Below are 27856 nucleotides of genomic sequence, written 5' to 3'. Positions count from 1 at the left end.
GGAGCTTGTGGAGTGGACGGGGGAGGAGCGAGGCGGGGGCAGTGGGGAAGGGAAGGGGAGGAGGGTTCTGAGATAGGATGGACATGGAGAAGTTTGTGGGTTGCATATGGGAGGAGAAGATTAACTTGCATGCATGCATGCATGCATGCATGCGTGTGTGTGTGTGTGTGTGTGTGTGTGTGTGTGTGTGTGTGTGTGAATCCCTCCCTCTCTCCTCCCTCACTGTCCCTCCCTTTTCTTCCATTCCTTCCTAACTGCTTCACTTTAATCCTACATTTTCTTCTTTTTTTCCACTTTATCTCTCCTTTTTCTATCATTCCTCCATCCATCCACGCCCTTCTTGCCTTAACCCCTTTTATTTTCTGCCACACACAGCACGGCAACACAGCCCTTCATGTAACGGCTCTGCACAAGGAGTGTGGCCATGTGGCTGATCTCATGACCTGTGGGGTGGATCCCTTCATCAAGAATAAGGTATAATGATAATAATAATAATGATAATAATGATGATAATGATAATGATAATAATATCAATAGTAATGATAATGATGATAATAATAATAATAATCATTGTGAGTGAAATAGTACTTGTCAATGTGTATATTAAGTGATGGAATGAATGAGCCTACTTCTTGTCTTTGACATCACTGTTTTTGTATTTATTGGATATGTGTAAAGGATGAGTGTGTGTAATGTTTCAGTGCCCCCAGGGAACACACGAAATAAACTTCTTGCCTTGCCTTGCCTTGTCATCATCATCATCATCATCATATATAGTGCTTATGAAACAATACATGTAATACATATACAGTGGTGCATGATGGCACATGAAGACACAGTGGAATGGTAGGGATTTTTTTCAGTTAAAAGTTTACAGTTTTACATGAATTACTGACATGGCTGAATATATAAAAAAAAACAACAACAACAACAACCTGAAACAAACAAACAAACAAACAACAACAACAACAACAACAACAACTACAACAACAACAAACAGCACCCAGGCTTCTGACAGAATTTTGAACGCTGACATCAGCATTGCAGACAATCAAAGTGTGGTCTGAAATAATTATGACTAAAAGCAGACTTCGAGCCTGTAAGTATATATAGTATCATAAAACAACAACAAAACAGTTATGCAGTATTTTTTTTTAATGCATTTAAAAGACCACTAGAAATGAATAATAAATAAGTTACACAGTCATTTTTGTTATGCATTTAAGAGACCACTACAAATGAATGAAAAAGTAGCAAGATTTTAAACTCTATAATTTTGTATTTGAATTTACCCATTGTGCATTTTCAGGATGGGAAAACAGCCTCAGAACTGGATCCCAAAGCCATTTATTGGCACACAATCTATGAGAAATACCAGGTATAGTTTTTGTTTGTTTCTGATTATTTTCCTTTTGATAATGTATTTATTCTTATATTCAATTTTTTTTATTCACTTTATTTATTTATTTGTTAATTCATTTGTCTATTTATACTAATGAGTGTGAAGGTGTTCTGTGTGTTGGTGCAGTTTCACACCTGTGCATGCTCCCACTCATATGTCATTTTGACTCTGAGTATGTGTTCGTGTAAGCATGAATGAAAAACTGACTGTTTGGAATGTATGTTTTCTTGTAGTTGATTGGAGAGGTGATGGTTGATTGCTCTTTCTTCATTGGTAAAATCTCTTATATAGTTCTTCTCAAAGTTTTAAGTGGTGGAGATGTGATTTATAAACATTGTTCAAATAGAATTATCCTACTTCATATTATTGATAGCAGCAGTCATCATCACCACTGACTTGAAATAACAATTTAAGTAATTTTGAAATGAAAAGTACTAAATCTACTCATGTAACCAGTCTGTTAATCAGTTATGAATAATTTCTGAATGTACTTTTTACATACCTCAGATATGACAATCATGTAAGCACAAGAAATATATCAAACTCAGCATCACTCATCACTAGTAAAGGTGTCATGATGCTATCATGTTGCAGCCTGGAATTTTCCATGCTGTGGAACTGCATGATGTGGAACGGTTTCGATATCTACTGCACTGTTGGTGTCGCACTGATGCCATCAGAGTAAGTATGTTCTGCTGAAATACAAATTAGATACCGTAATTTCATGCTGTTTTTATTCTCTTTTTTTTAGCAAAAAATTGAAATGACACCAGCAGTGATTAATATCATACATTACACAAGGACAGTCAATTGCTTGTACAAGGACAGTCAATTGCTTGTACAAGGGCACATAATGCCATTTAGTCTTCCATTTCCATCAACTTTGTGTACAGGCTTTTATATATAAGCAACATATCTGGAAGAATCTGGTGAACAGTTCTTCTGTGTGTCACCCCAATGGCTCTTCACAGAGTTGAGGGAGAAGAGGAAGAAAAAGATGAAGAAGAAGGAGAAGATAAAGGAGAGCTTGTGCACATGTTACTGGGTATAGAACTTTGGGGGTACAGAAATCATATTGACATGCACACACACATAGTGTATGTACACAGTGTATGTCAAATCTAATTATGATGTAATTACAGAGTAAACACATGCTGACCCTTGAATGCATGCAGGAAATATTTGATTTGAATTATAAACCTTGTGAATAACACCAGAATATGTATCATCTGATGCATGCATGGCAAATTTAGTCTAAAGGAGGAGGAAGAGAGGTGGAAATGGTTTTGGGGGAAAACAGGTGGTTTGAATTTAGGCTGCTTGCTGTCCATTTGCTTATTTCAGGATGGGCATACATTGCGTCAGTTTGCAGCTGCCAGAAAGCACCATGACATTGTGTTGATGCTGGATCAGCATAGGATCACATCGGTATGCATTTGCATGTGTGTCTGTGTATGTCTGTATGTGTAAGTATGTTTGTGTTGTGTGTGTGTGTGTGTGCGTGTGTGTGTGTGTGTGTGTGTGTGTTGTGTGTATGCGTGTACATGTGTGTTTGTCTGAGAGTGAAAAAGAAATATAGGAATGAGCTTGATTATATGCCTACAGCTATGATGTGTCCGCAGCAACAACAGGAAATACTTGTTAGCCATGAAGCTGTGGGCTCTTTAAGATTTTTGTAAGTAATCCAAGGTGAAGATCTTTTTTGCATTCGGTTTATTGCATTTTTGTTTTTGCTTTCAGTGTACATACACAACGACAGTTGAAAGTTATGTCAAACCAAATGTATCAGTTCTCTTTTTTACTTTCCAAGGAAGCATATCTGTGCATGCAGACGGGTCTATGCATACAATATCTTGGATAAAACAGGATGAAATGAAGAGAAAGATGCATTGATGTGTAAATCACATCCACAGCAGGCACACAGTAGAATGGACAATCATACCAGTAATCAGATCAGCAAGATATAATTTCCATTGAGATGATAAACAATGACACCATGTTTTCATAAAGTTACAGAGAAGTCATACAGCTGACATGGTAAACTACAAGCAACCACACACATCCACGTAAACAAGCACACTCGTGGGCATAAGGAACAATAAACAGTGAGTGGGGGAGAGAAAAAGACAGCCACACACACACACACACACACACACACACACACACACACACACACACACATTACAGGAAGCAACACACACCAGAACACTAAAAAACACATACAAAACGAAAGCAATTGTGGAACATTGATTAATGATTGCAAAATGACTATCCATTCAGATGAAAACAGAATTATCCATAAATGGTTGAAAGATGTGAGTTTGATTTATCGCTCATGCCTCTTTTGTGTGTATCTTTTCTGGCAAATGAAGGGTGCCACATGCAGCACTTTGAAACAAATAAAAAAATGATATAAAGAAGAAGAAGAAAAGAGGAAATGATATACTCCATTGACTTGCATGCAAACGAGGTGAGAAAAAAAAATGACGTGATTGTTTTCTGTGTGTGTCATAGGAAGCCATATTTGGTGTGCTGGAAGTCAACCATGCCAAAGTGAGGCATGCCACCAGCAGTGAGAAATGCAACATCAACTTCCTCAACAAGGTACACTGTCTCAGTGCATGCTCAGTGTACAGTGTTCCCAGAAACAGATTCAGGTTGGAAAAATTTAAAGGGATTTGTGATAAAAACTAGACTTGGGATATGTTGGGAATGTAGTCTTGGCACAAATATTCCTTTTTTTCTTTTCCTCTTTTTTATTTAAAAAATTTTCTTGGTTTGTGTGTCTGTAACTTTTATTCAGAGGTGCTATGACTGAGTTGAGTATTGTATTGTATTGTATTGTATTTCTTTTTGTAACAACATATTTCTCTGTGTGAAATTGGGGCCGCTGTCCATGTTGATTGTGTTACTACTGTGCTGTCCACCCCCCCCCCCTTTTTTTTCCTGCCTGCAAGTGTATGTTTTTTGCCTGGGACAACCCTGTAGTTGCTGTGGGTTCTTTTGCATTATTGTCTGTTCTGAATGACTTATGTCCAGACCACTACTCAAGGTCTTGTGAAGGGAGAGAAAATACTATAGAGTACAAGATTTGATTCCATGCGCTCAGATTCTCTCACTTCCTAGGCTGATGCATTATGACCAGGCCATTATTATTGGATTTCTGATCAAGTGATCAGAGTTTGAGGCATAATTCAGCATAGTGTTGTGTCCTTAGGAAAGGCATTTTACTCTGATTTCCCTCACTCCACCCAGGTTCAAAGAGTATCTGACTTCGATCGGAGAAGGTTAAAGCGGGGGAAAGAGAGGATTGGGCTATTCCTTTCTTGAGCCTTAGATAAAGGATCTGGATCTGGATCTGGTAGTGTATGTCGCAGACGCCACTTCTGGCGATATAGACGCGACGGAACTAGGAGGATGCATGTACCTATCAGAAAAAAATATTCTAAGAAGACCAAAGGAAAACTGTCTACCCTGGGTTAAGACCATCAAAGCCCCAGCTCGACTGGATCCAGGCCCCACTTCCAGAAGCAAGACCCTTAAAAAAAAGAAAAAAAAAAGAAAAAAAAAGTAGTTGCTGGTCACAGGCTCAGATGGTGATCTGGTCAGCGCTGGTGAAAATGCGCTGACTGAGCCTGTGGTGAAAGTGGCCTCACTCAGTTGGTTCCACTCCATGGCAGTGAAAATGAATTCTATGGCCTTAAGAGGCTTTGGGACCCCTTTGAAACTTTGACTTTTTTATTCACTTGTACACACTAGGTTAGTGTGGAGTAAAGCAGTGTTTGCTTGGAGTTGTGTCTTTCTTTTAAAGAAGAAAGGTCACAGCAGTAGTTTCCAGGTACTTTGAGCTTTGAAAAAGTACATGTTTATTGCAATTCTTTGCAGGCTTGTTCAGAACCTTAACAGATGATAAACCAATTCCCTGGAGTAGTAATTCCCTGCAGCAGATTATAGTTTATATACTTTCTGATGGGTGAGAATACCAAGTGGTTAGAGTGTGAGATTTAAATCCAAGGGTTCCAGGTTATATCTTGGTATTGACAGGTGATGGGTTTGTGAAGGAAACTGATTTTTTTTCTTCTGAATTTGAAGGTCAAATAAACATGTGGAACTGTTAGTGCCTTAATCCCCTTAGATAGCCTCTAATCCATGCAGTGTTCAGTGGATTATGGAAACATGAACATACCAAACATGCATACTTGAGAAATGGAATATGGTCACAGTGGGGTACAGAGGGTAAAAACACTTAAATGCCAACAGTAAGTATACATGCAAGTGAATGCGGGAGTAACAATACTATACAATACAGAATACTTGTGTTATCTCCAATGAGTTAATGTGTGGTGAAAAATGGGAACCATACATCACAGTGGCCTGCTCCTAATGAAGCACCACCTACAGCCCATGAATGCAAAGAGAAAAAAAAAGTGATTCTAATACTAGTTAGAGTCAGGAAACATAATAATGTTGTTTTTTTCTGGTTAATAGACATGTCTTTTTCCTTCCTGTTGGTGTGAACAGGCGTCAGAGCTGCGTCACATTCTGATGCACGCCCTGAGGCTGAAGGATGAGCAGATGGTGCAGCTGGTGTGTAAAGCAGGGGCTGACATCAACCTGCCCATCCACCTGGAAAACTACATCAGGGTGAGGATCCAGCCAGCAGGCTATAATTCCTGCAGGTCATCTGACAAACACCATTTCTCTTCTTCGCTCCACACCAGTGTGATGCCCCCTGTGAGGATGTCAAGGGGCTCTTTCGGTGTAATAATTATACTTGTGTATGTGTATGCGCATGATTGGTGACTGAATGACACAGGCAATGAATGACGAGCTCCCAAAGGTATCAGATGGCTTGACCCAGGTAGGCAGTCTGTTGTGCAAATGACTGTAAAGCACTTAGAGTTATATCTGAGACTGAAGATAGGCACTGTATAAGTACCAATAATAATAATACTAATAAATAGAAATGATAATGATAATAAATATTATTCCCATCTTTTAATTTTAACCCTTGACCCCTCAGATTGAGGTTGCAGGTCAAGGTTACAGCCACAATTTCCTTTTAGGGACTTCTTTCTCTTGAGATTGCAATACTTTTGTTCAGCAGAATCACAACACTACTTCAGAGAGCACAAAAAGGTAGTTCTTGAATTTCACATACATGGCACACTGGCTTCACTTACCAAGGGTTAGCAGTCAAGGGCTTGAAATGTAAAGAGCAATGAAAATGCATGGAACTGGTGATAAAAACAGATATGACCATATCATCTTGTAACATGTCTTACGTTGATAAGTCCCCTCATGTTCAAGCGCACTAGCCTGGTTGTCATCACAGGCCCCCATGTACTTTGCGGCTATCAGTCCTGCCCTGCCCATTGACATCGTGTGGACTGTGCTCAAATCCAAGCCTGACTTTCTTCTCAAAGACCAGGTGATTATTCTCTCTCTGTCTATCTTCCTGTTTCTGTCTGTTGTCTTCTTGTCTGTCTGTCTGTGTCTCTCTGACTCTCCGTGAATGTGTGTGTCTCTCTGACTCTCCGTGAATGTGTGTGTCTCTCTGACTCTCTGTGAATGTGTGTGTCTCTCTGACTCTCCGTGAATGTGTGTGTCTCTCTGACTCTCCGTGAATGTGTGTGTCTCTCTGACTCTCCGTGAATGCGTGTGTGTGTGTGCTTGTGTGGGTGGGTGGGTGGGTGTGGATGTGGGGGTGAGGATGGGTGTGTGTGTGTGGGGAGGGGGAGTGGGGGGGGGGCTGGATGGGTGTGAGTGTGAGAAGGGTGTGGGGGTGAGGGTGTGTGTGTGTGTGTGTGAGTGGGTTTGAGTGTGAGGGGGTTGTGGGTGTGGTGGGTGTGGGGATGGGAATTGCATGTGAATGAGTGTGGGTGGGTGGGTGGGTGGGGGGGGGGGGTGCATGTGTGTACGTATCCTCATGTTTTGATTGTTACTATTCAGCTTGATCATAATACATGATACACTCATTTGTTCTATTTAAATGTATATATTTTGTTTTCAACAATGTCTTTTTATTTCATTTTTTTAATGTGTATATTTCATTATCATTAATTTATTATTAAGTTTTCTACTAGTAATGCCGACTTGATTTTTTCATTATGTGCCCATTCCCTCCGTTTATTTTTGGTTTGTTTGCTCCATGCAGAGAGGAAGGAACGCGGTGGTGTTCGCCATGGACAAAAGTAACCGGACCGTGCCTCTGGAAATCATTCAGTACATGATGCAGAACGGCATTTACCTGGCTGACAGAGACATGGTGAGTGACTGTGGACTGAACTGTTGGACAGAGCAGCCTGCATGGTGATTTCGCTGTTAGTTTGGGCATTGGAGGAGGAGACGGTGTGTGTGTGTGTGTGTGTGTGTGTGTGTGTGTGTGTGTTTGTGTGTGTTAGTGTGTGTGTGTGTGTTAGTGTGTGTGTGTGTGGTAGTGTGTGTGTGTGTGTGTGTGTGTGTGTGTGTGTGTGTGTGTGCGTGTGTGTGTGTGTGTGTTAGTGTGTGTGTGTGTGTGTGTGATGTGTGTGTGTGTGTGTGTGTGAGTGTTTGTGTGTGTGTGTGTGTATGTGTGTGTGTGTGTGTGTGTGTGTGTGTGCGTGTGTTTAACTTGTTAGCATACAAGATGGGGCGTGGAAAATTGTGTGTCTACGCTTGCAGCTGTATATATGCAGATGTGTATTCAGCATCTTTTTTGTCACTTATTTGCATAGGCATAAGTGTGTGTGTGAGTTTTTGCAGCCATATACGTGTGAATTTTACCTGTGTGCTTGCACTTGTCTGCTCACATAGGTGAATGAGCATTTTGTGTGTATGAATGCCCATTTAGTATATATTTTATATTTTACTACATGTATAGTCATGCAAGTGATTAATTCACAAGCATTGTGTGTATTTGGGGAACAAATATGCAATGAGACATGACTAAAGTGTTTCTCCCTTTTCTCAATTTTTGTAACTTCTTCATGGAACTTCAAGCCTTACGTAAAGTTTGCCAGGAGAGAATTTTTTTTCATTGTATCATGACAGTATTGTTATCCTCTCAATTAGGTTATAAACAATAACCACAAAGGGTAAGGGAGGGAAACAAAAAAACACACAAACAAAATAAAAAAGACATCACACAGAACTCATAAGTTATGTGCAGCTAATCATTTATTGCTGGTTGATGAAAATTAGTGCAGCAGTAAATACAGTAATCTTGATGTGTTGCCATGTGCCACGCTACTGGAGTTATCAGGAAAAAGAAATCATCAGCAAATTGAAGATAGTTGGCCCAAACGTGCACTGACAGAGAATTAAAAATGAAAGTCGTATTTAGTGTTAGTGTTATGTGGTTTTCATTGAACTGTGCACAGCATGAGTTGAGTGATAATGGATACTGCACAGCATAATGGTTGCGTCAGTATAGGTCACTCCATATTACTTTTTCTGTCTCTCCAAAATTTGGTTGGCTTTCAAGACCTTGCTAGCATGTTGGGTCTATGTGTAGTTTAGGCATTTGCTCCTACACCAACTTTCTGTTTCCCCCGCCCCTGTTTCTTTTTTCTTTTGCTTTGTTTCTTTAAGCTGGTGTGATGTAATACAGATCAGTCCACATGCTTTGATCTTGAGGAGGAAGGTGGCAGAATGGTTAAGATACTCAGCTGCCAATACAGATAGTCTGTGAGGGTGTGGGTTCGAATCCCACTCTCTCCCTTTCTCCCAAGTCTGACTGGAAAATCAAACTGAGCATCTAGTCTTTCGGATGAGATGATAAACCGAGGTCCCGTGTGCAGCACGCACTTTGGCGCACTGAAAAAGGACCCATGGCAACGAGAGTGTTGTCCTCTGGTAAAATTATGCAGAAAGAAATCCACTCTGGTGGGTTCACAAATATAAAAGCATGCACTCAAGGCCTGACTAAGTGTGTTGGGTTATGCTGCTGGCCAGGCACCTGCCTAGCAGATGTGATGCAGCGTATATGGATTTGTCTGAACGCAGTCACACCTCCTCGAGAAACTGAAACTGAAGCTGAAACTGATCTTGAAACTGAAACTAAAACTGTTCCCAGACTGGGCTGACGGCGCGAGATGTGGCCCGGCTGGCACGGCGGAAAGATGTGGTGGCCCTGTTGGACAAGGTTTCTGTTATTTATTTATTTATTTATCTATTTACTGGTAATATAGTTATGTCCTGCTTGTGAATGATTCATTATGAAGACTTAGTCTGATGTCTTGCCCACCTCTCTCCCATTCCTGCCACCATGTCCATCTCTCCGTCTTCTGTCTCTCTTTCCAACCTCACCCCTCACTGTTTCCCACTCCATCTCTGTTTCTCACTGTGTCTCTTGTCTGTCTGTCCCTCTCTCTCCCTCCCTCTTTATTCTTCTCTTTCCTTCTCACTCTCTCCTCTCTGGCTCTCTTCCAGTCTCCTCTCTCTCTCTCCCCCTCCCTCCCCTCCCACCCTCCGTCTCACCCCCTTCCCTGCCTCTGTCTTTCCTACCCTCCCTTTCTCTCTCTTTCACGCTCATTTCCACTCCCTTTCTCTGCTTCCCACCTTTTCTCTTTCTCTCTCCCTCCCTCCCCTCCCCTGCCTCTCTCCTCTCCATTCCTCTCTCTGTCTCTTCCCTTCTCTTTCTTTCTCTTTATGTCTGTCTTCCCTTCTCTCCCTCCATCCCTCCCTCTCTCCCCCTTTCCTTGTTCTGCCGTCTCCATTGCTCTCTCTCTCTCTCTCTCTCTCTCACTGCCCCCGCCCTCTCTCTCTCTCCCCTCCCTCTCTTTCCCATTCCCCTCCCTCTCCATCTCTTTCTCTCTCCTCCTCTCTCTCTCTCTCCCTCAGTTTCTCCCTGTCCATTTCTGTGTCTCTGTAACTGATGTCACTAAGTGTGTGCTGTCGACAGATGTACATCAAACTGCTGCGTGAAGAACAGATGCTGAAACTGGAGAGACTGAGCCAGGATGGGTACGACAGCATGCTCATCAACTTCAATGTGAGGACAGTCGCCTGTGCACATGCACAAATGCACCATGCATACATACACACACTCACACACACGCACACACACATATGCACACACATACAAATGCACCCAAATGCATACACATGCACATACACAGACACAGACACACACACACGCACACACACACACACACACACATATGTATATTCACCACATGCACATGCATGTACTCACACACACACACACACAAACACACACACGCATATGCACGTATGCATACACACATGCACACACACACATGCATGCACACACCACACACAGACACACACACATACACACATGTAGACATGCATTTACACACACACACACACACACACACACACACACACACACATATATCAGTGTATCTGTCTCACTATCAAAGCAAAACAACCCCATTGTTGCTGTGGATTCTTTTCATGCGCTAAGCGCATGCTGGACATAGGATTTATCATCTCTTCAAAAAGGCTAGCACCCAGACCAACATTCAGTACTCATGTATTGAAGGGGGGTGGGGTGGGGGACTAAAAATCCAGATCCAGGACTTGAACTCAGGAGCACTCACTTTCATCCTCTCAGCCATGAGTTTGTGATGCTGTCCATGTATCATCGCCATAGTGACAGGTGGAGAGCAATGTAGTTATTTCTCAAGATGAAGAGGTATCATATTTATTGGAGATGTTATTTTGTACACATGTGTGCAACGCGTAGTGACTTTGAACCCTTTATTGTGCAAACAACTTTTGAAAGCTTCATCTTGAGGAGTGCTGATGCTCATTTCATTCATGATTTTCAGTACCGAGATACATACATCTACGCCTGTGGCAATGAGCGAGATACAGTGGTGCGTTTTGTTGAGCAACTTCCAGCATTTGAGGTAAATACCCCCCCAAAAAAAAAAATTGTGTGTGTGCACTTTTGTGTGTATGCATGTGAGACAGTGGTTGGTGGAAATATTGATGTGTCTACACACAGTGGTTGGTGGAAATATTGATGTGCCTACACACAGTGGTTGGTGGAAATATTGATGTGCCTACACACAGTGGTTGGTAGAAATATTGATGTGTCTACACACAGTGGTTGGTAGAAATATTGATGTGCCTACACACAGTGGTTGGTGGAAATATTGATGTGCCTACACACAGTGGTTGGTGGAAATATTGATGCGCCTACACACAGTGGTTGGAGGAAATACGGATGTGCCTACACACAGTGGTTGGTGGAAATATTGATGTGCCTACACACAGTGGTTGGTAGAAATATTGATGTGTCTACACACAGTGGTTGGTAGAAATATTGATGTGCCTACACACAGTGGTTGGTGGAAATATTGATGTACCTACACACAGTGGTTGGTGAAACTATTGATGCGCCTACACACAGTGGTTGGTGGAAATATTGATGTGCCTACACACAGTGGTTGGTGGTTGGTAGAAATATTGATGTGCCTACACACAGTGGTTGGTGGAAATATTGATGCGCCTACACACAGTGGTTCGTAGAAATATTGATGTGTCTACACACAGTGGTTGGTAGAAATATTGATGCGCCTACACACAGTGGTTGGTGGAAATATTGATGCGTCTACACACAGTGGTTGGTAGAAATATTGATGCGTCTACACACAGTGGTTGGTAGAAATATTGATGTGTCTACACACAGTGGTTGGTGGTTGGTGGAAATATTGATGTGTCTACACACAGTGGTTGGTGGAAATATTGATGTGTCTACACACAGTGGTTGGTGGAAATATTGATGCGTCTACACACAGTGGTTGGTAGAAATATTGATGCGTCTACACACAGTGGTTGGTAGAAATATTGATGTGCCTACACACAGTGGTTGGTGGAAATATTGATGTGCCTACACACAGTGGTTGGTAGAAATATTGATGTGCCTACACACAGTGGTTGGTGGAAATATTGATGTGCCTACACACAGTGGTTGGTGGAAATATTGATGTGCCTACACACAGTGGTTGGTGGAAATATTGATGTGCCTACACATGTTGGTGTTATATTAATTGTTCTGTGTATGCACACATCAACAAATGGTAACAGTATATTCATTCCTCTCTGTTACTGTATCTGAATGACCCCAGGTTACTGAATGGTTTAGTACAACTGTGTGGGATAACCAGTGTGATCTCTGCAGCTGCTTTGATTCTACTATACAAAACAGTATAATCAAGTAAAAGGAGTACATGATGTGGAATTCTCATCCTTGATTATATCGGTCAGTGGCATGTAGAAAAAATGTTTTGTCTCTGAATGTAGTCTAATGTAATATGACATTTTAGGCATGGCAGATATTTTTGTTGATTCAACACAAAAATGTTTCATATGTTGGGGGCAGTATTAACTATTCTGTGAAATTTTTGCACGTACATGTCAAGGACTTAACAACATGTCACTGCTTTCCAGCACCGAGTGCGGCAGCTGCAGGCAGCAGTGAAGAGTCAGGCAGTGGACGTCATCAGACGTCTTGTGGAAAACCATGACTCCCCACACCTCCTGGCTAACTGCAGGGACAAGGTCAGTGGACCTTCTTCAGGGTCACCTTGTCAAGAGCCAAGGGGGGAAAATCACTGTCAGTTAATATACTGTGTTAATTAACAAGTTAAAAAAAAATTAACCCTTTGCAAAAGAAAAAAGTTTCTCATGATGTGTTGACAAAAAAAACAACAACAACAAAACACAAAAACAACAACAACAACAACAAAAAAAACCCAAAAAGGGAAAATTTCACACTCACTGTTTGACAATGAAACACATTTTTTGTGTGTGTTAATAGTAAACATTTATTTTATGCTTTCTCCCTTCTGTGATGTTGACCCTGAAACAAAGTTCTTTTTTTTTTTTTTTTGAATCTATGCCAAGGATTGAATCCAGTTAAACAGACAGCATTAAAGTACATCTGACGTACAGAGGCATGTTTTGAATGCCAAGTTTGCAAGTAAAATGTAATATACAACAACTAAAAACAAACAAAAAGCCATACAAACAAAAAGTGAAAGACAGTTTGATTGTGTTTTCCACCCATATCTTGTGGAGGGTTGGGGGTTTGGGGGGGGGGGGAGGAATCAGATTATGTAACTGGAATGGTGGTTTTGAAAAAAAGCTATGAAATCAGTTGGGGGGAAAACAGCAACCGGTTCAACAAGAAACTGTCCATTTTGAATGTGATTTTTTTTTTTTTTTTTCTGAATGGAGCAAGATCAGTCACTGTTGTCATCTTTTCCACTCCGGGGCCTTGGTGAAAGAAGGGAGACAATTAAACAGTTTTTTTTAAGATTTAAAGTGCTTAAGTTGTTTCCCCTGGATATCTTGAAACTCCAGTTAACTGGCAGCAGTGATTGAATATGCTAAAGAACACACTCTTCAAAGCTCAGGTACACATGTACACAGACACACAGACACAGACACACACAGACACACACACATGCACACACTATTGCATGCATTCACAAACACACAGTTTTAATTCATTGCAGACCAGAAACAGTGTGGTACCTGTGTGGTTTCAGGGAGGACGCAGCCTTCTCCACTTGGCAGTGTTGCACTGGCGCACTGATGTGATGGCCTTCCTCCTCTCCCTGCCCTACATTGACTTCAACACGCAGGACAATGTGAGCATGTTAAGAACATCATGTGAAAATTGTTGTTGATTGCTCCCCAGCTGTCAACTTCTGTGGATATAAGAAAATAAAATAAAAACAGGAATGTTTCCTACATTAAATTTTGTAATTTGAAGCAATATTATATACTTTCCTCTGTAACGGATTATTTTTTTCTTAAATCCGTAGGCCTGTGTTACTTTCAACTGGCACTCCATCCGAACCAAAAAAAAAGCACAACACGAACGCGAATCAAGTTTTTTTTAGAAGAACGCAAACTCGCATTTTCTTTTACTTTTTGATTAACTCAATAATATTAATAAATATATAATCAAAGAAAGAAAATAAGTGTTCATTTCCAAACTCAATCAAAAAAAATAAACTCGTTATGCCAATTCACTCAAAAATAAATAATTCCCTTCCTTCAACTCACTGAAAAAAATATAAACAAAAAGTAACCAAACACACACACCACAATGTCGGCCGCAAACAAAACGCCCCAAAAGTTTTCCAGTGGCTTGCGGAACCGTTCAGTGGATCACCATTCCAGCTCCCAGCATCATCCGGCGTGCAACAGCGCTCTGACGCTTGGGCACCTCTTCCAACATCGAACCGAAACAGCAGCAGTTCCAACAGGGGGCCCCTCCACTCAGTGGGTCCCCCCGGCCGGTCAACGTCCCTGGCTCCTCAGGCCCGTCCCGTCAACATCCATGGGCGGCTCCACCACCCCGACACCGCTCCAACCTCCTGGAAGAATGTTTCACCCCTGCGCACATTAACAACGCCCAGCCAGCCGCTCATTCTCCTCCCCACTGGTCAGACCATGACCTCATAGTACATGACGTAACGTAACTTAGCGATGACGTCAAATTCAGGTATTCCATGATTTTTCCGGGAGATTCTGTCCAGGCTTGGCTGCACACCAAAAGTCCTTGTGGTACTGCAGCAACTCCATGTGTTATTAGAGACGGGGGACACTCGATGAGTATGACGAGTTCTATCTTCGTTGAGAAGAGGAGGTTGCACAAAATGTAAACACCGTAACGTTGTTCAATTGGTATATTCTTGGTATAATGTCGGGAAGGAGAGTGGAAGAAAGGGGAAGGTAAAGGAAGGAGGGTAGGGTAAAGGGAACATGAGGTAGGGCAAGGGGAATTATTAAAAGTTGAACGGGTGAACTTCGAGCACTGCACTTGCTGAACAGGACACTTCAACAGTTGGTATAGTACTTAGATTTGTGCCAGTACTGTTTGTTGACATGTCAATCTGATGTACCAACATCTGAAGGTATCACAATGTCACAGCGACTGTCACAGCTGGCCGTTCATCCATTGGAGCCAGACAACACATGTACAAAGCGATTTGTTACATCCTCACACCCTCTACCACTCTCTCATAAAAAAAAGATGATGGTGATGAACATGAGGTATGTAATGTTTGACTGATGAGACAGGAAGTCAGTACATTTATCAAAGGTTCATCCAACATCACTACAGCATAATCAGTACACAGTTACTAAATATTGTTAACTTAAAAACATGTTTATTTTTGTTTTGATAAAAGTGGAGATAGACTAACACTTAAAAAACCCTGATTTCTCACTTACTCTGCATGTACTGGCACTTAATGAGAAAGTTTTATGAGAAGGTGACAGAATGGTTAAGAAGCATGTATGCTGATACAGTGTCCGTGAGGGTCTGGATTTGAGTCCTGGGCCAGCCCTTTCTCCCAAGTTTGACTTGAAAATAAAACTGAGCATCTAGTCATTCAGATGAGATTATAAACTGAGGTCACGTGTGCAGCATGCACTTGGCGCACTGGAAAAGAACCCATGGCAACATAAGTGTTGTCCTCCAGCAACGTTCTGCAGAAGAAATCCACTGTGATGGGTACACAAATATGTATGCATACACTCAAGTCCTGACTAAGCGAGGTGGGTTTTTCTGCTGGTCAGGCATACTATCAGATGTAGTATAGCACATGTAGAATTTGTCAGAGCTCAGTGACTTCTTCTTGAGAAACTAAAACTATACTGAACCATCTCTTTTTGTTGCAGCAACTGCGCACTGCCTACCACTATGCCTGTGCCATGGAGGAGGAGGAGAGGGAGACTTTCAAGGCCCAGCTGGAGGATGCAGGATGTGACACCCATGTTCTGGACTGTGTGAGTTATTTTGTTTGTCGGACTGCTGAGGATGCAGGATGTGACATCCATGTCCTGGTGAGTTGTTGTTTTGTTTGTCGGACTGTTGAGGATGCAGGATGTGACACCCAAGTCCTGGACTGTGTGAGTTGTTTTGTTTGTCGGACTGTTGAGGATGTAGAATGTGACATCCATGTCCTGGACTGTGTGAGTTGTTTTGTTTGTTGGACTACTGAGGATGCAGAATGTGACATCTATGTCCTGGACTGTGTGAGTTGTTTTGTTTGTCGGACTGTTGAGGATGCAGAATGTGACATCTATGTCCTGGACTGTGTGAGTTGTTTTGTTTGTCGGACTGTTGAGGATGCAGAATGTGACATCTATGTCCTGGACTGTGTGAGTTGTTTTGTTTGTCGGACTGTTGAGGATGCAGAATGTGACATCTATGTCCTGGACTGTGTGAGTTGTTTTGTTTGTCGGACTGTTGAGGATGCAGAATGTGACATCTATGTCCTGGACTGTGTGAGTTGTTTTGTTTGTTGGACTGTTGAGGATGCAGGATGTGACACCCAAGTCCTGGACTGTGTGAGTTGTTTTGTTTGTCGGACTGCTAAGGATGCAGGATGTGACATCTATGTCCTGGGGTTTGCCAGGCTTTGTGCTATGTACATGTGCATTCTGCAACACCAACCTCATCCGTTAAGTAACACATACCAATACTCACAAGAATGTTTCTTCCACAGTTGTGTGTTGTTACTTAATGTCAAAGAGCTGTTCAGGGTCACTGTCTGCGGTTACAATTGTGACGGGGTGGTAAGGTGGTGTTAGAGAAGGTGAAGACAGGTAGAAGGTGTTAGCAGAAGAGAGCTGCAGCCAGGCAAGGTAGACTCAGGAAAGCAGTGCGCTGGTTTTCTTCTTTTATTCTTTCATTCTTCCAGACCAGGAGAGTTCTCTATTTGTCTGGCACTCGCTCACTCCTTATATTCTGTTCCGCCGAACCGCAAAGCCAGCACCGCGAAGCGACTCACGAAACCGGCCCTCCGCGAGCCTTGAGGGGCCAAGCTTGTGTTTGTTTGACCAAATTTAGCGGCTTCTGACTTTTGGCTCGGGGAACTAACATAGACATATTATATATCACACAAAACTACAAGAGACGAACATTTTCTTAAGCTAAACCATTTTCTACAAAAATAATGTAATTAAAAACTGTAAACAAAAAGAGTCACTGAATGAACGAGCTTTTAATGAGTTCATGTATCATTTTTGTACATTACAACAATTAATACGTCGTGATATGTAATATAATTGCAACAATTAAGTAACTGAACATCCTGAATTTCCAACTATATAAAAATCATCTATAGAATCTGCTTCTAGAGTAAAGATTTTTTATGTAAAAATTCAAGAGAAAACTCAGCGGACAGCTCCCGTGTCGGCACCGCTTGGCGGTGCTTTTGGCACTTGTGATCGACAATGAAATTCTTCGTTTAAACCAACTACAACACAATTATACATGCACGATACTAATCAGATTGGTAACAGAAATGCAAACATCTGCAAGACATGCTATAAAAATGTCTAGGTATTGTAAAAACATATTTTGCTCAAATCGGCACGGACGAATTCCAATGGCTTGAAGAAGAGATAGTTTTGTGGCGCCGAAGTGCCGTCAGACATTTTGTACTATCGCATGCCTATAACTTAGGTGTACACGGAAAGCAGTACACGAGAAGAAGCTTAATCATTTACATTTTAATGCACAATCTAAATTCCACGGCACTATACCGAGTTACAGAAAACGAAGGTATTTTGTATGTTTCAACTGAGTGGATTTCGAAGATCGCGCCAAAACTCATTCACATAAATATTAGTTTTAAAAAGTTATAGGCTTTCTGGTCAAATGATATTATATTTGAGAAGTATGATTGTTCTGAAGTCCCATAACATAAAACTATAATCTCATCTATAAGGAAGTGTTTATAATTTAACAAATTGATGAAAATCATCATACGGTTCCCATGTAAAGGGAGATAACTTGTGACCGATTTACAACTTCCTTGGTAACCTTCGGCGAGTCACAAACGTCGTCTGCTAAGCTGGCCCAACAAAGATCGTAGCCAACCCGGCTACACAATTAAGGAACCCTGACTGGGTTTTCTGTCACTGGTCCCAATAAACAGCCTGTGTGTGTTTTCTTTTTCCAGCAGAAGTGGCTTTTGCTGTGTTTCTGAATCTCTCAGATCATCATGTTTGTTGTAATTGTGTGCATTGTGGAATTTAGAATATGTTTTAATGTGTAAACTTAGCCATGATTTTGCCCTGTGCACAGTTTTAGTTTTAAGGAGGCATCAAAGCTTGCAGACTGATTTATATATACTACAGCACACCTACTTTAAAAAAAAGCCAGGTCTTCAGTGTACAGTAACATATGCAAACTTGTTTTGAAATTTGGTGAAATTTATCAAACTAGATAGCAGTCGACTTCAAATTATTTTATGACAGCATGATTTTCAGTAAAGGTCTGTTATTTGTCATGGCTTAATCTTCAGATTGAAAACTTTTCATTGTGGTGTGTTTTGGTTTTGCTTTGGTATTTGTTTGTTGTTATATGTTTGGAATTTCCAAGGGTTTAGTAGGTGTTTCTTCTGTTCACTCACAGCAAACTTGACACAACTTTTAGTGTAAGAAATAGAAAAATGCTGAAATTCCCATGTAGGAACAGATATCATGTAGCTGTGAGCTTGTAGAAAGGGGGTAAAACATGTGTGGCAATGGTACATTGTGACAGTGTTAAAAATGACTAAAAGAAACCATCCAGTCTAAGAAACATGACTGCTATGGGGAGTGTGTATATGTGTGCTCAGTTGTTTGTGGTTGGTTTTGTGAACAGACATTATACCTGTTTTCTTTATGCACCCTAATGAAAATTTGAATCAGTTGCTAATTTTGTTTTCCATTTTTTTCAGAGCTGGCTCAGTGCAGCGGATTATGAGAACAAACCAGAGGATGCCATGGACTTGGACAAAGAGAGAAAAGTATGTATGACACCTTTGTTGTGACAGCTGGGTTACTAATGATGTGCATGCTAGCTTTGAATGTAGTATTTCAGCTCTGAAAGTGCATGCCTGCCACAGAACAATATTTCTTGACATTAATGAAAAAATAGAAATAATTCTGAGATTTATGTGATGGAGGAAGATGAGAATGTGGTTTGAGAAGACAGAAGTTTATGATTAATTGCCTTTTGGGTCTGTTTTTTGGTTGCTGTTTTCTTTCTTTTTTTCCTTTTTTTTTCTTTTGTGTGTGTGTGTGTGTGTGTGTGTGTGTGTGTGTGTTTGTTTGTTTGTAGTACATGTGTTTGTGGTGCATATGTATGTATGTGGTGCATGTGTGCCCACATATTCGTATATAGAACTATCAAAGTGAGAACATGAATTTCAAAATCCCAGAAAAAGAAATTGCAACACAAAAACATGGGTTCAGATTTTTTTAAACTTGCCTCTACTGAGGATGCACCATGTGGCATTAAGTGCAATTTGAGCTAAATGTCTTTATCAAAGTTCCTTTTTTCCCCTGGCTCAGTGCAACGGATTATGAGAACAAACCAGAGGATGCCATGGACTTGGACAAAGAGAGAAAAGTATGTATGACACCTTTGTTGTGACAGCTGGGTTACTAATGATGTGCATGCTAGCTTTGAATGTAGTATTTCAGCTCTGAAAGTGCATGCCTGCCACAGAACAATATTTCTTGACATTACTGAAAAAATAGAAATAATTCTGAGATTTATGTGATGGAGGAAAATGAGAATGTGGTTTGTGAAGACAGAAGTTTATGATTAATTGCCTTTTGGGTCTGTTTTTTGGTTGCTGTTTTCTTTCTTTCTTTTTTTTTCTTTTGTGTGTGTGTGTGTGTGTGTGTGTGTTGTTTGTAGTGCATGTGTTTGTGGTGCATGTGGTGCATATGTATGTATGTGGTGCATGTGTGCCCACATATTCGTATATAGAACTATCAAAGTGAGAACATGAATTTCAAAATCCCAGAAAAAGAAATTGCAACACAAAAACATGGGTTCAGATTTTTTAAAACTTGCCTCTACTGAGGATGCACCATGTGGCATTAAGTGCAATTTGAGCTAAATGTCTTTATCAAAGTTCCTTTTTTCCCCTGAACACCAAAATGAGGTTCACACACATTTTTCAGTCCTTGGCTTTGTCAAAAGACAGTTGTTGCTTCAGGTTAAGATGTTCTGGCCCAGGATATCCTGAAGCTGATAATCACTCAAATTTTCAAAATGTTCCTCTGAGTTATGGTTGGATGGGGAAATGAGAACTTTTGGTTTATGACACAGAGAGAGACTCCTTGCAGTCTCTTGTAAGAGTTTCTTTTGTGTGTGAGATGAGTGCCAGAGCCTTGAGGTATATGTGCTAACATGTTTTTGTTGTTGTTGCTGTTGTTATAAATAATTTGATAGTGCAGACCCTTCAGTATGTTTTCTTTGATGAGCAGGTAGGTGTGCATGTAAAATTAAAGTGATCACACATTTTTAATAAGTGTGTGTGTGTGTGTGTGTGTGTGTGTGTGTGTGTGTGTGTGTGTGTGCATGCTTGTGATCTTCCATTTCTTGTCTTTCAGACATTGTATGGGATGGAGCGACAACTGTTATGTCTTGATAAGGTGGGTGTTGGGGGAATCACATTTCTCCATACGTTTGTTCTGCTGCGTCTTTGTCTGTCTTTTCATCCTTTGTCCATCTGCATCTGTCATTCTTCTCTCTCTGCCATCTGTGTTACCTTGAGGCTTGCCTGAGCATGTGAGATATTGATGCATGCAAGGATCACAGTCATTGTGTTTTGGAGGCCTTTACTCATTCTTTCCCTATCTCTTACAGGTTTTTTCTGTTGCTATTATTTTTTCTGTTGGATGAACTGATAGGCATTATTTTGTGGGGAAGGGGAGACTTATTTTTGTAGGAGGAAGGGGGAACTGTGTGTGTGTGTGTGTGTGTGTGTGTGTGTGTGTGTGTGTGTGTGTGTTTTGCTTGTTTCATGATCTTGCTATTTCATGCCTTGCTCATACCATGACCTGATGTCTTGCCATGCCATTCCAAGCTGTGTTATTATGAGACCACACATTGCCATATCATACATAACCACACCATCCTATATGACTGCACAAAAAGAGATTGATTGCAATGGTCAAACTTTTATCTTCAGTTTCATACACAGACACACAAAGGCATGCACATACCACACACACACACACACACACACACACACACACCACATGCACTCATATAGACATGCATAATCTCTCTTTCTGTCTGTCTCTCACTCACACACAGACACACAGGCACACACACACAGACACACACACACACACACACACACACACACACACACACTGGCAGTAATGGTAATCGTGAGTCAATGGTTTGTATGTTGGCTTTCAGTATGAAGAGTTGCGGGGGGTAATCAGGAACAAACACAACACAGTGAAGGATTTCAAGGCTGCCATCAAACACTTCAAGCTGCCCATCATTTCCTTCACCCCTCTGGTACGTCAAGACTTCTGCCAGTTGTTGCTTGTTATGCTGCTGACTACTGTTCTTATGTCTGATGCTGTTGTTGTCACTGTTGTAGATACATCACTGACAGAAGAAATGTAGTTGTATAAAAACACTTCAGGAACCCTGTCCTTTGTTGAAGTCCATTATAATTGTCCCAGTTGTTGCCACTGTTACATCCACATGCAGTACTTGGTCATGCAGTGGTTGATATCCTTCCACTGATCCCAGAGACTGGATTGGAATGGAATAAAGCATTGGGTTTTTTGTTTGCAGAATTCATCTCCGGTACAGTGGCCATTTATTTGCATTAGTTGTTGGGTACCCAGGTCACAAATGGCTTAGATATGGTGTGCTTAATATTCTTTATTGACAGTGCTTTCTTCCTTTATTCCTTTGTGCAGTGATTGTGATTGGTGGTTGTTAGTTGTTTGGTTGGCTGTGAAGGTGCTGGTGGTGCTGCTGTCATTGTAGATGTTCATGTTTAGAAGACATAGCTGTGGCAGATGTTCATGTTTAGAAGACATAGCTATGGCAGATGTTCATTTTTAGAAGACATAGCTGTGGCAGATCAGCAGGCTCTGAAGATAATTTTATCAGCGCTTGTTACATTTTACATATTTTTTCTATCTTACTAATTGAGTAAATAAAAGATGTGTACTGTTTGACAGCTGGAGCCTCTGGTGGATGGTTACCGTGACCTCATCTTTGTAGCAGTGGACAGTGGTCAGAGGCACATCGCCGAATACCTGGCACATCTGGGGGCTGATCTTAGACGTAGAGAGAAGGTATGCTTTGTTCTATTTGTGACCTTTGGAAAAAAATCTATCAATGGTTTGTACAATTGCTGAGCTCTCTACTGTCACCGGTTTTTGTTTTCTGACTAGAACAGATTATAGTGAAACTCAGGCTTTCTGGCATTAGTTGCTGTGACAAAGTCATACTAATGTCATCATTTGCTGTGAAGGGAATGCACATCTCATTTCATGAAATCTTCATTTGGCAGGCTGATTATCATGATACAGCTGTTGAGGTTGATGTATTGTGATACTATAGTTGTAGCTGGCAAATTAATATGGTTATATTTTTCCTGTCAGGTTTGCATACTTATTATTTTGTTATATTTTAGCAAGTTATTAAGGTTGATAATTTTTTTGTGTTTTGTTTAAAATCTAGCCTTTATGTTATTTTTTTGTTAGAAGAGTGGGACATATTCTACACATCACTGTCTGTTTTGGTCTTGGTTTTGTCATTTCTCTCGGAGTTGCTTCACTATTTCTTTTACTGGATCTGCATACCTTCAGGTGTGTGTGCGCCCTACATTCTTTGAATAAATGAAATAAAATTGAAATATCTAGGTATGATTTATCTATAGTAGCATTGTAGATATATTTTGATGTATGCATTCCTGTCATAATCCTGGATATTTTGAATTTATTGAATTTATTTATTTAGTTACCTGTGCTTTTAGTCCAAAATTACTGAATATCGTTGAAGTATGAAAAAAAAATGTATGGTGTTTTGTCCACAGTATGTTGTGAAACCAGACTCTGCAGCAGACCATAGTTCCAGCAATGGCTCCATGTGTTCGGAACAAGATGATGAGGCCTCTCCACCACAGTCCTCACCCCAGCAATCCCAAGAACCCAGTGAACCCATGCCAGGTCAGCATGAACAGGTGGTGGCAAGCAGTGGACTTCCAGAGTCACCCAGGCCAGAAGAATTAAAGGATTCTTTTGAGCTGGAACATGACCGCAAAATTCAGGCAGCCATCAAGAAGTCTTCAGAAAAAGTGGAGTACCTGACTGTGGTGGAACGGGCTCGACGGGTTGGCCTGGAAGATCTGGCCAAAGCTTTTGAGAGGAAGCTGAAATTCCAGACAGTTAAAATTTGCAACAAAAAGAAGGGAAAAGAGATTTCACATGGTGTTGATGACAGCGGGGATGATGGCGAGAGTTGCGAGGATGAGGTGGTCTCTGAGAGGGAACAACATTCCAGTCAGGATGAATACGCATCTGACTTTGATTCAGACATCATGGAGGACTTGTGATCAGCGTACATGTACTGCACTTGACCTGTCAGGAATCCCTGACAAAACAACTGGGTTAAAATGGCTCCTACAGCCTCTTTCACAGACTATGTGACACTTCTTCAGTATTCAAGACTGATTGATTTGTATGAAACAATATGTTGTAATATGATTAATTGGTATGAAAAAGTATATGTTGTAAATGCTTGAATAATGATGAAAATCTCTTGATTTTAGCAGAAGTGATAGACCCAACAGATAGTATAAATAGATGCCGGTACAAAGTAACAGTCTGTATGATTTATCTTGAGTGGTATATAGAAGCTGGCTGAAAATGTGGGATGGAGGGGCAAATTTTTTTTTTTTTTTTTGCTGCCCCATCATCAGCACCGTTTCAGTGGCATTACTCCCACGCCGGTCATTTAGATTCCCCCATACACGGTCACACCCGGGTTCGTCCGTCACAGTTCCAGCGTTGGCAGTCCACAGGGAACCATAGGTGTTAGGTCGCCAGGAGGCAACACACCAGAGGAGACCCTGCACTGCTGCTGAGTCACTTCAGTGGTGTTCAGTGGTGCCTGTCCTGTTTTAACGTACTTGGGACACCACCTACTAAGCCTGGAGGGGGAAATTATTTGCAATTAAGTGATTGGGTTGCATCTCACTCATTAAAAAAAAATGCACAGCTTCAGAGAATGCAGACTAGTGCTGGTGAGAGATACATAATGTAACATTATGGACAGCTCTCCCGAAATTATGTATTATGCTTGTTTTGTTTTGACTGCATGCATAGTGTACCTAGACCCAGCCATGTGCAACCTGGTGATGCGTCAACCTTCTGGGGGAAAAAGCATGCATGGGCAAATCCATTTTCAAGTTCCCTTGTGATGGTCCAAGCCATGCATCATGTGCCCAGCCTGACTTATCTGTATAGAGAGGTGATTTCTCCTGTCTGTGCAGACCATGATTTTCCCAGCAGTATGGGTCAGGTTACAAGTCACAGGGGTCAAGTTAAAAGTCACGGTGTCACAACGCATTTTTCATGTGAAATTGCTCAGCAGAAATTCAGTGATTTTTCCTTCAGATCAACAGCTCGGTGCTTGATAAGATCATAGAATGTGCAAGGCTTCATCCTGAAATACTGGGTAAATTCATCTTGATCATTCAGCAGTCGATGGATCGTGTAGTGATAATTTCCGTGAATGTGTTGCAGTCTGTCAGTTTGGTGCCCAGCAAAACGGCATGTTGAATGTTTGTTGTTTTACCACCACCACCGTCACCACCACATAAACTTCTGCATCTTGAGTGTTGAAGGGCTGTGTGGGCAGCTGGCAACATCTGGGTGTAGCCTACTATGCATGCTTTCATGAATCCAGGCAGCCGGTCGGGTCTGGGTCAACTGTGTATGCATCTTGCTGGACAAATGTATGTAACTGTTTTAAGCAGAATGCAGCATTTAGATCCAGTGTCATTTTTGGAAATTTCCTTTTCTTTAGTGCTCCTTGCCACTAATTTGTACACTTTCTCTCTTGGATTTGTTATTTGGATGTGTTTATCTAATGCCCAACATTCTCAGGTTTGATGCAGTTTACTGTTTTAAAGGCCATTTGAAGTCTGAACTTTCTACATTTTCTCATGGTCTTTGTTGGTCAGGGAAGGCAACTATAAGCCAGCTGGCTGACATCAAACAAAGAAGACAAAGGCTATGATTTTCCTCACTGGTGAACAGCGACCCAAGCAACACTCATCTCAAGAGAAATGATTGAACATTACTCCATTGTGATAGAACATCAACCCAATACTAGAAAATTTAAATGTTTATTTCACAAACGAAACAAAACGCCAAGGATATTAATGAACAACAATTGTGTCTTGAACGGGATGGGACTTGTGATTACATGGCGGGATGGGACTTGTGATTACATGGGGAAAAAAGCTCCTCAATCAACCCCCACTAAAGTAAAGTATTAGAGAGGGGATTAGAGTCCTGTAAATATGCCAGACATAACCACGTTGTGCTCATTGGTACTGTTTATGATGAAAAAAAATCAACTCATCTGATATAACAGATTAAAAATTTTAATCACTGCTACAACAGACAAGTCTGGATATCAGTGTCTATAAAACAGACACTTACATGTGTGAGAGGACAGTGCAAAGTATATTTTTGGCCTTGCCAAGAGGCATAAAAAGAAAAATAGGCCAAAAGGAACAACTCAAAATGTCGAATATGCTTGCCTCACTTAACATGGATTCCCTTACTCACTGAATACCTGTGTTGCTTATAACCCAACTGGTAACACACAGCCTTATCGGGAACTTCTTCTGCGTTCGTGGGCTGCAACTCCCACGTTCATTCGTATGTATACGAGTTGGCTTTTAAGTGTATGACCGTTTTACCCCCGCAACGTAGGCAGCCATACTCCGCTTTTTTGGGGTGTACATGCAGTGTATGTTATTGTTTCCATAACCCACCGAACGCGGACATGAATTACAGGATCTTTAACGTGCGCATTTGATCTTCTGCTTGCGTATACACACGAAGGGGTTTCTGGTACTAGCAGGTCTGCACATATGTTGACCTGGGAGATCGGAAAAATCTCCACCCCTTAACCACCAGGCGCCGTAACCGAGATTCGAACCCGGAACCCTCAGTTTGGAAATCCAACGCTTTAACCACTCAGTTATTGCGCCCGTCATCGGGAACAAACACAGCCACTTTTATGTACAAAATACCAAGGACATGCATCATATCTTGACTATTTTATCAATTTATTGTCAGAGGTTAAACGAAAAACCCAAACAAACTGGAACCTGAATATGATGATCAAACATAACCAACATACAACAGAAAAAATGCTCACGGCTCTTTACATGTGCTTTGGACACAAAAAAGGTATACAACGTGTGTCCAGTTATCGGGTGTCCGGTTATCAGTTCCTGAAAACGACAAGTATTCCAGGTTTAGAAGAGGGAGGGGTGGGGGGATCACAGCAACAGGCCTGTACCAGGTTGGGTGAAATTCCCAAACTGCTTCGCACTGGTACACTTTTGAGTGTTGTGACCAACATCGATACAAAAACAAAAAAATAGGAAGGTGCCCACAAACGTTTATTATGATGTAATGTTAAATATTTATAGATTTGTATTTTGTGAGCAGTGAACTGGTCCTTAACTGTTGCTAAAGTCTGTATTACATGGCATATGGAACATGAAATACCCCAAACTTGGTTTAAAAAAATCGTTTTCACTTTTGCTGAAACAAAAACAAAGCAAAAATGGTTTTAAAAATATGGTCATGTTATTTAAAAGATCATATAGCTGAAGTCCATTGAACAAAATTTGTGTAGTAATTAGTATGTTTGTTAAAAAGGCAAAGAAATGTATTATGCTGCCACTTCCTTTTTGGGGTGGTGGGGAATCCATTTTCATTATGGAATAAACTGGCTGCTTAGTGCGCTAACATCTTTTTATGCAGCCAGCAAAAATGAATAAACGAACGGAAAATTCAAACATGCATTTTTCAATAAATCAAAAATGTGTGCTAAGAAATTAATGATGCTGAGTTGCAATGGAAATTAAGTGTACAGAGTCACATTTTATACATAAAGTACATAATAATTATACAGGAATTTGGCAAAATGCAGGTGTGCGTGGAAAACAAATCTGTTGGGTACTGAGCATATGGACGCCCACACATGGACACACATTGACACATCATTATACGAACACAAGTAATGCTTTCAAGTGAAAACAGTCCTGTACCTGGCGCCAGACACATGGTATAATATAGTACTTACTGTGACTTACGAACATAATCAAACCAAACCATCAGGATGGGAAGCCATGCACCATTCCCCCCCCCCCAAAAAAAAATAAAAAAAATAAACAGTACTGGTTTTTTGAAGGCTTGTTCCAAAACCCTGAACCTGGAATAGTAGTAGTGTTGTTGTAATGGAAGAAAAAAATAAGGGACATGAAGCATGACCAAAGAGCGTGATCATTAAAATAACGTTAATGTATAAAGCCGTTGGAACTGAAAGTGTAGTATCCGTTACTTAAATGCACCACAACCGATTTCAACTCTTTGAACAAACTCCTGTTTCCATGAAGTTGT

General features: G+C 40.9%; 1 protein-coding gene across 2 annotated transcripts in view; it reads left to right on the top strand.

Annotated features, from left to right (window-relative positions):
* LOC143284184 (uncharacterized) overlaps positions 1-27562 on the top strand; it is a 34859-nt gene extending 7297 nt beyond the window's left edge. For both annotated transcript variants that reach the window (XM_076590859.1, XM_076590853.1), the window contains exons 5-23: positions 376-474; positions 1310-1378; positions 1997-2083; positions 2747-2830; positions 3917-4006; positions 5924-6046; positions 6738-6833; positions 7560-7670; positions 9459-9527; positions 10287-10376; positions 11182-11262; positions 12809-12919; positions 13912-14013; positions 16058-16165; positions 19111-19179; positions 20780-20821; positions 21597-21701; positions 22382-22498; positions 23242-27562. In XM_076590859.1, coding sequence (XP_076446974.1) covers positions 376-474; positions 1310-1378; positions 1997-2083; positions 2747-2830; positions 3917-4006; positions 5924-6046; positions 6738-6833; positions 7560-7670; positions 9459-9527; positions 10287-10376; positions 11182-11262; positions 12809-12919; positions 13912-14013; positions 16058-16165; positions 19111-19179; positions 20780-20821; positions 21597-21701; positions 22382-22498; positions 23242-23760 — 2172 coding nt within the window. In that variant the 3' untranslated portion in view covers positions 23761-27562. The remainder of the gene's footprint in view (positions 1-375; positions 475-1309; positions 1379-1996; positions 2084-2746; positions 2831-3916; positions 4007-5923; positions 6047-6737; positions 6834-7559; positions 7671-9458; positions 9528-10286; positions 10377-11181; positions 11263-12808; positions 12920-13911; positions 14014-16057; positions 16166-19110; positions 19180-20779; positions 20822-21596; positions 21702-22381; positions 22499-23241) is intronic.
* Positions 27563-27856: the final 294 nt, after the last annotated feature.

Source organism: Babylonia areolata, chromosome 1, assembly GCF_041734735.1.
Source record: "Babylonia areolata isolate BAREFJ2019XMU chromosome 1, ASM4173473v1, whole genome shotgun sequence".
Lineage (NCBI taxonomy): Eukaryota > Metazoa > Mollusca > Gastropoda > Neogastropoda > Buccinidae > Babylonia > Babylonia areolata.
This window is presented reverse-complemented; position numbering and strand designations above follow the sequence as displayed.